At 45.9% G+C, this 14,361-nt stretch overlaps 2 protein-coding genes across 12 annotated transcripts in view; one reads left to right on the forward strand and one right to left on the reverse strand.

The window, feature by feature from the left end:
- The window catches only part of LOC135919931 (transient-receptor-potential-like protein), a 397,285-nt gene that overhangs the window by 211,781 nt on the left and 171,143 nt on the right, over positions 1–14,361 (reverse strand). The window lies entirely within an intron of this gene.
- LOC135919933 (proton channel OtopLc-like) overlaps positions 1–14,361 on the forward strand; it is a 153,234-nt gene that overhangs the window by 91,469 nt on the left and 47,404 nt on the right. For 3 of the 4 annotated variants that reach the window (XM_065453952.2, XM_065453951.2, XM_065453954.2), the window contains one exon: positions 4,514–4,761. In XM_065453952.2, coding sequence (XP_065310024.1) covers positions 4,514–4,761 — 248 coding nt within the window. Of the gene's footprint in view, positions 1–2,068; positions 2,176–4,513; positions 4,762–14,361 lie in introns of those variants that run through there. The other variant, XM_070534948.1, reaches the window with a different exon arrangement.

Raw genomic sequence — 14,361 nt, forward strand, 5'->3', positions numbered from 1 at the left:
GCACCTGCAATTGGCAGATAGCTGACGTCAATCAAGAAGGGTGTTTGCCACGTACGCTTCTTCCTACTCTTACCTTGTATATTTATGGCCGCAGTTTAATAAACAGGCTAGAGTAAGCGAAAATATGCTTTCAAATTTCAGTAATATTTACGCACTTCCGAAAGAAGCCGAATAAAGACTGCTCACGCTTGTCGGCGTCGTATAGCCTTCAGGCCTCGATTTCGTCTAGTTTTCACCACTCAACGAGCCTCGAACGACGCGAAACTTAAGGTCAGACCACATGCGCCAGCACGCGCTTACTCCTAGCCCGTCCTTGTTAGACGCCTTGGCAGGCTTTGCTTCCTAATCGGCTAGTGATAGCGCTAAAAAATGCGCATGGTTAATAGGCGTCCGTCAAGTTGGTGCAAGACAAAGCCGAAGCGCACTGCTTACCACAGCCAGACAGCAGCATATGAGCGCGCACTCGAGCCTTGTCGTGCATAAAGCACGCGGTGGACTTGCATGCAGCTGTGGTCCGCAGCGTAGCGTAGATACCGCGATGGCCGAACGCACTGCGGCTCACTGAGGACAACCCCGTTAGGCACGCTTGGCGCGTCATGTGCGCCAAAATCGAAAATAGTGACACCAAAATGTATATCCAAACGTGCACAAAGAAAAGCAATTTGGAACTGCCCTCGTTCAGTATTCGGAGCGTTGTGGGCACAACTCGCTCTGCCGTAGCCGTCACAATGCAAATCATTGAAGAAGTCGAAGCACCGCGCATGCAGGCTGTGTTTCATTGTCAATAACTTGGCTTCTACTGAACGCATTGAAGAACTTGTTGCGGCCAAGTATTTCAGCTATAGTCTAATTTAACTTCAAATAGATTTCTAGACTTCGATAAAAGGTGGTGCAGGGCCCTTTAAGTTTCCTTACGTGCATTGAATGGGAAAGCCCTCTGTCTCTTCTGCGCGATACTTTTCACTTGGTCATGTGTTCGACTAGAGCAAAGTCAATACTGAGGGTGGGCCATATCAACTTTTCTCCCTCCCTCCACATATAACGAGATAACAAAGCACTTTTATCTAGACCGCAGAATATACAGCACACCTCACAATAAGCTCACCAGGCCTCAAGCACTCACGTTCAGAATGCTTCAAACAAACACGTACCCCACGCAGAACAGACTGCATCACTACATGATTGACCTATACAAAACATCATATTGCGAAAATTGCCATAGCACACTAGACGTACATCACTTGCTCTGGCCGTGTGGTCGGACCCACGCAAACAAGGATCAAGACTCCGCCAGGCTACAAGAAGCATTACGCAGCACGGACCTGGCGGAGCAGCTCTGGGCCGTCCAGCGAGCCCACGATGCGGCCAGGGAGTTACAACTCCCGGTCCCAAAGTGGGAGTATCCCACTCTATGGGACCTTGCGTCCCGTAGCTCGCAGGACCTTTCATTAAAGTTATTCAATCCAAAAAATATCAACTTTGCAAGTGGGCCAGGTTGGTTTTGAACGTGGGCCAAATGAATCACGTGATGCGTTGCTAAGGCTACTGTGCAGCTGAGGTCAGATGGAGGTGAAATTGCTGGCAACGGCGCAATTCGGTTCGACGCTGTTAGTAAAGCTTTCGCTTTAAAGCAGCACTACAAACAGAGCACACGGAAAAGGGAATGCCAGCGCTCTATGTCCTGTGTCGCTAGCGCTGTTTTTAAACATTATCATGAGATGTTTTTGGTCTCCCCGGATTGTCTTATTAATTTACTCTTTTTTATTTTTTTGGCAGGACACCTCCATACCTTCACCTTTCCGCTTTGATTTATCTCTCCTATGACACGCCTATATCTTTCTGTAAAAGGTCGATGATGCTCTGGGGCCTCGTTCTTCTGCGTCAGCTGGGGGAGATCGTGAGATTGAGAACCTGCTGGCGACGGACGCCCACAATAAGCATGAAGACAGATGTCCCTCGGCCCATCAGACTGGTTTCTTAGGGCGTGTACCATTTCAAATGCCGCCGAACTTCGAGGGCGTGACAAAACCCCTTCATATGGCCTCTGGTGTCGCGAATCTTACAACAGGCGGAGAAGAGCCCAGGTTGACGTTTCGGCGATGCAGCTCCAGGCAGCAGTGGTCCTTCGAGAGCCCTCTCGAAGGTTCTGAGAAGCAAGACCGCCGCCGCTGATCGGTAACTGCCTTCGAAATCACGCCGAATTTTTTGTGAGGCCGCCTTACAAGCAGGGAAACCCACCAAGTATAACACGCCGGATGACAACTACACACAATAAAAATCCGGCGAATTTCTTATTTGTGGAGGCAACAAGGTTCAACCCCAGTACCTCCGGAGAACGAAGCGGATGCCCCTAAGGCCCCCGCTACAGTTAAACGAAATACGTTTGAAAGTGGCTCCTTGTGCTGTCGTACTTTTTTAGACTCTTCTCGAGGAGACTGCGCCATTCCTCGCGATGTTTCTCCAATCCTGCTCTTCTCAGAAGCGCAAATATAAGGGCTGACATTTACCGGGTGTTTCAGACAACACTTAGAAAATGGCTAAGAATTGCCTGTGGCAGATAGAATTTATAAATTCTAGCCGTAGAGTTGGCGAGGCGGATCCACTTGGAACGAAATCCCAGGATGACACCATATCGACATATTAACTACCCAACTTTGCGGGGAAATGCATGGGCGTTCCAGTAACTTTTCTGCTTCAGTGAATGAAACGACGTTTTTTAAGTAAGTAAGTGGAACAACAGTGCATTGTTAGCGCAAGTTTAACGGCACATATCTCGTGTATCGTACACACAATTTTTTTTTTACCTTGCAGACTCACCCGCTAGAACTTCTAATTGCAATATGCGCCAAAGGCAATCAGTTAAAAACCTAATTATTGAATTTTTAATTAGTTGATTATGCATTTCAATTTTTGTGCAGGTAATGACCGCCTCTTTGAGTAGACCCGCTCATGGAAAAAAATTGTGCTATCTTTCACTGGCACTTTAAAAAATCTGAATATAATCACTGATACACCTTGTATAAGGCCGAATTTAGTTAAAAAGCGAAAGTACCGAGATGCTGTAGGCGTGATCACTTTTGAAAACACATTCTGCAGAAGGGTCTAATATTTTAATTGTGATAAGAAAACATAGCTCTTCATTTTTAATGCCCGAAAGGCTTCGGACAGCATATTCCTTTAGCCATAGACGAGAGTAAGTGCTATGGTAAGTTCGCTGAACATGGCGGTAAAATAGCTATAGCTTCCATGAGGTGACATGCATTTCTGTTTGGGTGGAGAGAGGGCAGGCTTTACCTGATGTATTTACTGCACAGGCTCCCTTTGTGGAGCCTATACAGTACTCTAATACTATACAAATGCTGTATTTTGAGTAACGATTAGAACAAGAATGGCACGAAAGCGGAAATCAAGGCTCGTGATCATGACGTGAGCAATCTACTTGTGCTCGCAAAATAACAAAAAACGAAAAATAATTATAAAGTTTAACGTGCGAAAACCACTTTCTGATTATGAGGCACGCTGTAGTGGAGGACTCGGGAAATTTTGACCACCTGGGGTTCTTTAACGTGCACCTAAATAGTAAGTACGCGAGTGTTTTCGCATTTCGCCCCCATCGAAATGCGGCCGCCGTGGCCGGGGTTCGATCCCGCAACCTCGTGCTCAGCAGCCCAACACCATAGCCACTGGGCAACCATGGCGGGTAATAAAAAACGAAAAGAAAGCGAAAACTCGCCTACCTTAGGAGCCCTAAATTACTTACCTCGGCGCATCTCTACTCAAGGGAGCAGTGACTCTGGGTATACTCGTATATCTGGCTCTCACAGAAAGAGGCGAAGTGAATGTGTACGCCTGTGCGTACTTAAGTAAAATTTGAGGAGCATTAAGAAGTGCCGCTATAGAGCCAGCACACACTGTTTTTCGCATCAGAAGGAAGGTAGCCGTACGCAATGGCCTTGCATCCGTTTCTCCAGTGCTTTGCGTCCGAAAACTCGCCCTGTGTAACGAGAACAGCTTCTGAAATGCAACCCATTGTTTGCAATATGATGGTGTCGATGAAATGAACTATGGTGCTATTCGTCACTTTTCTCGCTGGCCTTTTGTACAAATAAACTTCTAAATGAATGATGCCGTGCAGGTAAACATTTACTGGGAGCATCTGTCCATGTAGTTCATCATAAGTTCTTGGTGGGCTTGGACCTATTACGTAGGATCTGTTGATAGCTTCAGGGACTCTTTGTTAAGTTTCTGGTAAAATTGGTAGAAACGCATTCTTCGTAATGTGACAACACATCTCCACGCAGGCAGAAAAAAAAACAAGCAGGAATAGGGAGAGAACTTTGGCCCTGTCCTGCCTTGGTGTTTTTCTTTTTTTCTTGTCTGTGTACGAGCTGCAACACAACGAAGAATGCATGACGAGCTAGCCGGCCAGAAAGCGTTGTTTTATAGGAAAGTAACTGCGTCGCGGTGCCTCTTTTTGAGCGCCATGGCCCTTACACGGACGCTCTTCTCGCAGCAAGGAAGTTTGCCCAGCAGCATGGGAGAACCGCTTCCGGACTTGAGTCCTGCAATCGGGAGCCAGCTGAACGACGAGAAATGCAACGGAAACATCTACACCATCAGCCAACCTTGCTCGAGCGGCCGCAGTTCACCGACCAACATGAGCTTGCGGATGCGCAACCTGCAGCCGGACAGCGTTTCGACCAATCACGTCCGTCCCCCGTCTTCTGAAGAAAGCCTCGAGTCAAACCGGTCCGCTATCAGGTGAGCGCTCTCGCAAGAGACGATTGACTATGTATCGGTTGATAGGTGCGCTAGAGGTCGTAGGGCCGTTTCACTTATGGTACGTTTCTTGTTCTTCATTTCTGTTTTTTGTTATACGTGCGCGCTTGTGCGTGTGTGAAAAGCGCTATTCATGTCACTGCTGTCCTCCCTGTATTAAAGCACTATCTTTTATTAGTGGCGCTGTCGCGAGAATGTCACGTCCATGTGATTTCGTGGGATGTGCGAGCGGTCCGCGGAACTTGGCCAAAGGCAGTTGCAGCGGCGAATCCAACGTTAATTATCAATGTGTGCCAACGAGTAACCTCTCCGTTCGAAGTGGTGAAGTGCCCTACCTCTGCCAGAGCGCGTTGGCAAAGAGCCGAAAAATCGCATAGTCTGATCGCTGCACTTTTGTCCAGAGGATTACGAGTTCAACGCCGACTTACTGAAGTCGTGTAGAGTGTCTTTAAAGCAATGCTTTCCCGTAGCGCTGTTTCGTTGGTCTTGCGTGCATTCTCCGAAGCGAAAGAACAACTGCAGGTCGAAGACGGGGCGGTCAGGGCGGCATCTGGTTTTCATGAAGGAAAATTTACAAATGTGCGAATATGTAGAGCCATGACATAGTAATAGTAGTGCGCAACGACGTCGGCAGCGCGAGCCCTCAGCAGCAGGTCACGTTCATCAGTGCTTAAATCGCTGAAGTCCAGCCCAGTATAGCGAGTCAACGTGTCGTTGTCAGGGTCGTCAATTCAAACGAGCGCCAAAGTTGGCGTCATAAAATAAAGAACCAGCCTATCTCGCACGCTTTCCCTTTTGCTAGCCACCATTTCGCGCTGCTCTCGGCTCGCTCTGTCTTGGCTGTGTTTCTGGCCGCACGTTTGCGTTTTGCGCAGAAAAGCCGTAGCACCGTCTGCGGGCACCGTTTTACTCACCGACGGCACAACGTCACTATGAGACCATGACCTGACCACTCCTCAATCAGAGGACGGGCGATTTGAACTGCGCTAGAGGTACCCGGACGCTTCAGAACGTATTTTCTCTTAAAATAAGTCTCTTCTTCGCATAAAAGAAGCGCGTCGAGGTTTCTGGGATGGCATTTCAACAGTCCACGTTGACCTAATATTAACCTTTAGTGTCCCTTCAAGAGGAAGCATTAGCTCGGATGATCCTATCTAAACACCTGTAAAAGGAGAATTCGTTTTTCTCGACAACCGCTGCACCAAAGTTGACGACGTCTGTTGCATTTAAAAGAAAAGATTAAAATGTAGTGACTGTTGGTTTCGAATTTTCGATTTAGGTCCCTAATGTTTTATAATAATTTGTCATAAATCATAAATTTTCAGAAAACGAAACTCTCTCTCTACATCTCTGTAATTGAGCAACGAAAAATTATAATACAATTCTGTGAATTGCATCTAATACTACATCTAAAACGGACAAAACTCATATGTTACACATGAATTTGAAAAAAATTTGTAATATGTAAATAGAACTTTTGCAGAACCCTAGTAAATAACGTAACAAATTCACGTAAGAGATAAACTGACATATCGAATTTGTCCGCTTTCAATGGTCTAATGGATTCCGTTTACAGAACAGCGACATCTGCGCGTGATGCAGAGATATGAATTTGTAAACTTCGTGCTTCTATATTTTCAAACTTTCGAATTTTTGAAAATTCTTGTAACGAAATCCATGACAAAAATTCGAATTGCGCTTCTAACAGTCACTATAATTTAACTTTCTCTCTCAAATTCAACAAATGTCATTAGAATCGGTCCCGCGGTTATCTCAGAAAAAACGTTCTTGCGTTTTACATGTATTTGAATAGGCCGCGTCGGAGAGGGCCCGAGCCAAAGCTTCCTCTTACGTGTATGACCATGGCCATCGAGAAGCCGAATGATGGTCGATTTGCTGATTCTGGTACCGCGAAACTTCTCTATGAAAGACATCCTGATTTGCATAAGCGTGAAGGATGGATTCTTTTCTACAATTTCACGCAGTGTCTCGACCACATCTCGGCCAAACTTTTTTGACGAGGCACCACATTTCTTGGCTGTTTCGCGATATGTTGCGGCGATTGCGTGCTCAGTCTCTATATTTATTCCCAGTGTTCGGGCTAATTGCTTAGTCACCACCATGTCGGTGCGCATCGATGATGCGGGAGAAACGCGAGTGTACTTGGTCTTCTCTTCATCAGGCTTCTTTTTTTTTTTGTTCGTCCAGCAGCTCACATTTTGCCTGCTTCTATGTCGCAAATTTTCGAAATATTTACTTCACATAAAAGATGAGGCACGCCGCTCTATATGATCACACAACGCCCGGCGCTGGTCATCTGCCTGTCGTCTGCACGGAAGTGCCACACCCCTGATAGAATTAGAAGCATGCCGTCTGCTTTACTTAGAACGATAGTCTTTCCTCTTGAACATTAGTTCAAGAATTTATATGTTGTACAACGCTGCCATAGTTCCCAGACGCAAGCTTTTAGGGTCTTTATTACCCGATATAAAGAGGTGTCTCATTTACGATATCCAGACAAAGGGGGTCACACCCGACAGAAAACTGCCACTTCACTGATCGTCTGCTCGCGCACTGCAAGAAATGGCTTGCGCTACCTTGAACCTTCTGCGAAATTTGCGCGAGACATTCGAAAAGCATCAGTTATGCTTCGTTTCTCCTTCTTGCATTCACTGGTCTAACTTGACGCGTTAACACACTTTGTTAGGCTGATGAATAAAAATTACTTTGAATTGTTGCTCTACGACATCAAAGCATTTCGATTCTCGGAAGCCTAGCTTTTCCAGAACCTGCCTGGCTTCTTGCGAGCCCATAGTATATAGGGATGTTCCTACTTTTGCCTAATCAGTAGCATATGGCAAAGACTGGAAGCGTAACTGTGATAGTTAAACGGGAAAATTCATTGCAGCCATTCGAAAGGCTTCTTAAAGTCGAAACACGGAAGTGGCATGCTCATGGCGGTCGTGAGAGTAAACTTCCCCGCAGTTCAAGATTGGCCACTCTTGTCAGCCATTGATGAAGCTCTCCCTGAGAAGAATAATGTAAGCAAAAACGCGTCAAAGCAAAACAACATTTTCATTTCTCAGCATTTATTATTCACACTGTTATTAGTCCGGTCCCCTTTAAGCGAAGGAAACTTACAATACACAGATTTTAGTGCACACAGGTATGCTTGCTTCTCAAGAGGCGTGATGCTTTTTTCTTGTTTTATTATTGTAAAGCCATTCTTACCGATTGCATTTTGAGCAATTATATGTCCAATCCAGACCGGTTGGGCGTTTGTCCTTTCTTGTCGCCCTTTTTACTCATCACACCATTCGCCCTTTCTAGAAATTTGTTGGAACAGCAAACCGTTCTCTCTGAACGTCTTACCGATTGCATTTTGAGCAACTATATGTCCAATCCAGACCGGTAGGGCGTTTGTCCTTTCTTGTCGCCCTTTTTACTCATCACACCATTCGCTTTTTCTAGAAATTTGTGGGAACAGCAAACCATTCTCTCTGAACGTATCATTTCTCTGAACGTATCAGACTGGCGAAAACGTTCTGTACGCGTCACAGCTACCGTACGCATTGTAAAGCACCGTGAACGTTGTGTTCACTTCATAGCGTATTACCGCAGTTTACATATGTGCGACTTACAGGAGATGTGATGTGATCGGTCATCTCCAGGGATTAAAGCATATGAAATCCTACACACCATAATCTATTTATCCTGCTAACGACTTTTCATGGGGTATTCTTAGCGTGAAGGATTGTAAATACCCGACAACACAGAACTAAATTGAGTGATGCTGGGATTAAATTGAGTGGCGCTCGGAATAAATAGAGTGGTGTTTGTATTAAATTTAGTGGCGCTCGGGTTAAATTGACTGGCGAATGGACTAAATTGAGCGGGAAAACCTATAGAAGGGCATTGGAGTAGAGCTCGACCAATGCCAGTGGCACTGAGTGCGTGCGCCCGCTTTTACACGAGGGTCGACTGCCATTATCGGCTCGTGAATTTTATCCGCACAATGTGCAAGGCTCTGACATGTTGACGTAAAGCGTTCAAAAATTTAAACGCGAGCTTGGTTTTATTTTTAAGACGGAGCTTTAGCTCGGCAGCCCCTATCGAAACACATGGGAAATGATAAACCGTTTTTTTCCGCAACCACAGTACCAGATTTTATTAGGTTTGTTGCATTCGAAAGAAAAAGTGCAAATATAGTGAATGATGGAAGCAGATGCTTTCGTGTAGGCCGTCAATTTTTATAAATATTTTTTGAAAACCACTAATTTTCGGAAAAGGAAACCATCATCTTTACTCTCTAACTCAGCAATGAAGAAAGATATCGCAATTCTGCAAAATACACCTAATAGTACATCTAAACAAGACAAATTTGATGTATTATTCACGGCTCTCGACTACACCACTATTATGTGAGTATGAATTTTGCAGAATATTTGTATGCATTATAAAAAATTCACGTGAGATACAACTTAATATGTCCGAGATTCTTCGCTTTAGGTGTCCTGGCAGGTGCAAATTACAGAACTGCAATACTTTTTATGCTGAACAGTTACTAATACGTAAACTTCATGCTTCTAGTTTTGTATCGCACCTAAAAATTTTCGGCAATTTTTCTAAAGCGATTAAGGCATAAATCAAAATTTCGCTTCCAATCGTCACTGTAATTTAACGTTTTCTCTCAAGTGCACCACGTGTCATTAAAGCTGGCCCGGGCATTATCTCAGAAAAGCATTTCGCCATTTGCACGTATTTTATAGGCGGCGTCAGAGTTGGGGTCGGCTTTCACGCTTCGTTGCGACAAGAGAACTGCCTGGCAGAATGTCAATGCTGCAAAACACTCTCGCAGAAAAGACCGTTCTAGTGATCCAGCGCGCCCTTGTGCCATAAAATAAGTGAAGTCGACAACAGCGGTGTCCTGCGAGCATTCGAAGCGATCGAACGCGCCTCTTCATCAATCTGGGTTTCGTCCTGTGGCAAACTTTTCTTCTTCCGGCGCGTCACTGGTTTTAGTCATGAGTGAGTAGTGGGTATGGCTTAAGCGAGGAAGAAGAGGAGTGAGAAACGATGGAGTATGTCAAGTGAAGGAACACAAATAAAACGCCCGTGCTCTAAACTGTGCTTGGTGATTCCACACTTACTGGTGACCTGGACTGCGAACAGGACCTTCTATGGATCAATTCCAGACTCCAGACGACCTCACCTACACCGCAACTACATCTGCAACCGGCCAGGTACTTTCTACGGGTGTCATTGGAGCTACATCTACCATTACCCTACCACAGCTATGGCTCACGAATCCCACTTTCTGGGTCCTACAAGATGAGGACAAGTTTCACGTTCATCGCGTCACGTCGGAGTTTCGCAAATATGAAGTCCTGCTCCAAACTTTGCCGCTGCAAGCCATGGCCGAGATACGCGACATCCTCATCCAGCCACATCAGGGAACGCCATATACGACAATCTGTCAAATATTGGTGGTAATATGTATTCGCACTCTCCGAACCGGAGGGGATGGAGCGATAACAAACCCACCGCGCATGAATTTATGGATGGTTCGACTGCTGACAGGTGATGAGGTCCACCCCTGATCGACGTAGGACGAGAGGCGCGAGACTGGAGGCGGCGTAAAAACAAAAACACTTAGATTAAAAAAATAAATCTGCCAGTGACATAATAAAAAAAATTACCGACGATTACGTTACTTCCTAATGCGAAATTTGAGCGCAGCAAATAAGCTGTTTCACCTTTTCGATAGATTGAGGCAAAGAAATCGAGCAACACATGTATGCGCTATCACAGAATTTTTTTTAATTTTTCACACGTATTCCTTTAACAAAGACTCCACTAACAGTTCTTGACAGTCATGAAGGAAGCTTTGTGGTCGGAGAAATAGACTGATATATGTTCGACTTGGTACACCAATGCTTGATTCTCAAAGACGAGATCTATACAAGTGCCTCGCGAGGTTGTCACAGCCGTGGGACGCGTTACGAGCGAGAGGAACGGGATGTTCTCCCGCATAAGTGTTAGGAAATTGCTGTTTGTCTTTATGTCAACATTAAAGTCCCCCACTACTAACATCGGTGTGGATCGATGGACGGTTAATGCGAGTTGCAGGAAGTGCACGACGTCTTTCGTGAGTGCGGTAGCGGACTCACGAAAGCGGTATGAGTCGGTCGCTGCTAGCGCTGGGGGGATGAAAGGGGGGCGGAGCTGGTTACGAGGCCGACGACAACGCCGACGCGAAACCCAGGAACGGACGCCAAAGAGCCATTTGTGTAGCCAGCCCTCCTCCACAGTCTCTCCTCCTCCCTTCCATCATCCTCCCTCGCCCGGAGAGCCGACAGCGCGCATGCGCGGCGGCGGAGCCGATTCGTCGGCGAGCTGGTTACGAGGCCGACGACAACGCCGACGACGACGCCGACGACGACGCGAAACCCAGGAACGGACGCCAAAGAGCAGCGCTCTAAAAAGAATAAGCAAGCTACAAGCGGACGGTGCAAAGCTTTGCGGAATGCGTGCGGGTCACGCACAAGACACCCTGAAGCGCGACACACAAAGCCACCTCTTCAATTGCAGTATTCAATCGAAAAGGCAGTGCTTCCAGTAAACAGGGAAATTTGAACGCTAGGTGAGATAATGAATTTTACGGTAATTTACATCCACTGAGAAGTCCGCTGAGCAGACCGAGAAGGCACTTTTGCGTGAGACAGGATAGACTTTGGCGATAGTGTTGTAGCAACAGCGGTCGGACGTCAATTCCCGACATGGGCAGCAGCCGATTTAGGCGGGCAATCAAGAAGAAAGATTAAGTATTACACACCAACAAAGGGCCGAGTTAGACCACAAGCAATTCAGAAAAGACGCACAGAGGATAACAATAGAGACGGGAAAATTTTTACATAAACGTGCAGAGCGGCCTCAAGCAGGAAAAATGGGTGCAAATTCAAATGTAGCTGAAATGACGAAGCTATTAGCGTGTATGCCTTGACAGAAACTCATCCACGATATTTGGAGCAGCCGTCTGTTATCAACAATTTAGTGTGGGAGGGCTGCAACAGAGTGAGTGGGTCAAGGAAAGGCGGAGGCTCAGACATGCTATTTAGGCAAGGAATGATGTGGCAAAGGGTTAAAGAAGCATGTGAAAGAAGCGCCTCACGCTTACTAAGGTTTGCCTTTTTCCCTCGACTTTGCCACTGCTGCTGCTGTCGTTGTCTTGCACGCAGCGTCGGGCATGGTTGAGAACGTGTGCAGGGTAGGGAGGCGGGAGAAGCGTCTGTGAGTCCATTCGTGCGTGAATTGCGTGTGCCAGAGACCAACGACCTGCAGAGAGCTCCAGAGGGCATTGTGGCGGCCACAATGCCCTCTGGAGCTCTCTGGTCGTTGTCACAGTGGCCTCTGGGACACCCTGGCCATCAACGTAATGCCTTCTGAACGGCTATGGTTACGCGTTAGCCTCGTAAAAGCATTCAATCAATCAATCAATCAATCAATCAATCAATCAATCAATCAATCAATGAAACATTTTTTTTCAAGAGCATCAGAACATATATGTGCAAAGATTATTTGGACCGATAGCCTAAAACGGCTAGTAACCGGTCCAGTGCAATATGCAACAAAAATATGCACAGGTCACCTAGAGGAGAAAAGATCGCGCAAGACATACAAACAAACGCATAAATTCACACACACACACACACACACACACACACACACACACACACACACACACACACACACACATATATATATATATATATATATATATATATATATATATATATATGCGTATACAAGTACATCTATAATATGTACTAACATATAGTGAGCAAAATCTCAACAATGTCTCTAAATAGACACCAAGTTCACAGGCCTTGCATAGACAGAAAAAAATGACTTATATACTAGGTCGAAATTACGTGCAGTTTTTATTCCAAGGGGGATCATGTTCCAAATTTTAGTTCCGCTAAATTATAACAATATTTCGCGATAAACGTTATGCCATTTGGGCAGATTAAAGTTACCGTTTGAAGCTAGACGCGTATTGCGTATAGGAACGGAAATAAAAAGATCAACAGGAAGAGGAGAGCTTCTATTAGTTATATTATTGGTTGAAACAGCAATCGTAAGTAAGCGCTGCAGAAGATGCTGCGCTTACTTTTGTACTCGTGTGCAACAGCGTAGTGCGGAGATAGTATGCTAGAAAGAGGAGGCAACGCCCTGGCAGAACGGGTGGATAATATGCACTCTTCATTCGCGGCGGCTCGCACAAATCGGACGATCGGGGCGAAAGGGAAAGGCGCCGTCTTAAAGCATGTTTCGGTTGGGGTCTCTTCAATAAAAGAAACGCTGCTATTAGACATGGCAGCAGCTGCGGACAAACTCCAAAAATCTTAGTTTAAGTTATACCCGTGTCACACGGGCACATTTGGAAGGCCTTCCAGTCGACGGCCTTCGAAACGCCAGAACTCTATCGACTCAAAGGAGATGTCGCGCTGCTACACGGCACTTTTGAAAGGCCGTTGAGTGGTTCCGGCGTTTCTCGCCAAATTCTGTGGCGCTGCGTATCTTTATTTTCGTTTTCATGTCACAAAACGTTAAACAACATTAAAACCACTTAAAAAGCACTATAATTTCTTTTATGTTTCTGTATACATTAAAACAATTGTTTATACATTGTCTTACATGTATGTTTAGTTTTTAAGTTGTTGAGTAGCGAAACTGCGGCAACGTTTGCGTCGCTGCATGTCGCTGTTGTCGAGAGTGTGTGTAGTTCGAGCGTATCAAGTGGCAAAAATACTTTATTGAATAATTGATAACACTCATATATAGTATTTTTAGAGCATTTTGGTTTGATTTGTTCTTTCTAACCGTGAGTTGGAGCACACTGTGAACGAGAGGGCATGTTCGCGCTGTTTCCGTTTCCGTTGCTCAAAGGCCATCGAGATTTCGATAGAGTTGTAAGGTGCTCCGTTGACTCGATAGACTATTGACTCGGCGGCCGTCGAAATCGCCCGTGTGGCAGCTCGAACTTGACCTTTGAGTCAACTGACTATCGGTTGGAAGGCCTTCCAAACGCCCGTGTGACACGGGTATTATATGATGTGGCACGTGTCTGCTATTTCTGAAAAATACGCACCATGAAAATTTGTACACGCGAACAAAACTGACGCAGGGCGTGCCGACGCAAAAGCGCACCAAAGCACCGCAACGCGAAGGCGACGACACGTAAGCGGCTGTCCAGCAAATCAACACGCGTTGCCGTGCGGCCGCATGGCGGCGCCCGTGTGAGGGAATGACAGTGCTCACTTTCTCGCAGGAGACGAACAATGGCGCACAACAATGCCTGCAGCAAACCGGTGCTGCTGTGTGTTCTGTGTACTACGCAGACAAACACAACTGGTGTACGCCACATAACATTTACCGTGGCGTCATGACACGGTCGTAGGGCATCAACATCACCACCAAATATCCTCAATGAACGCAAAACAACAAAGACAGCTTCGATTCCCACACTACGCGGGAACTGCGTAATCTGTGTATTTAGCATTGCCATGTGTTGGGCGTGTT

Source organism: Dermacentor albipictus, chromosome 3 (assembly GCF_038994185.2).
Source record: "Dermacentor albipictus isolate Rhodes 1998 colony chromosome 3, USDA_Dalb.pri_finalv2, whole genome shotgun sequence".
Lineage (NCBI taxonomy): Eukaryota > Metazoa > Arthropoda > Arachnida > Ixodida > Ixodidae > Dermacentor > Dermacentor albipictus.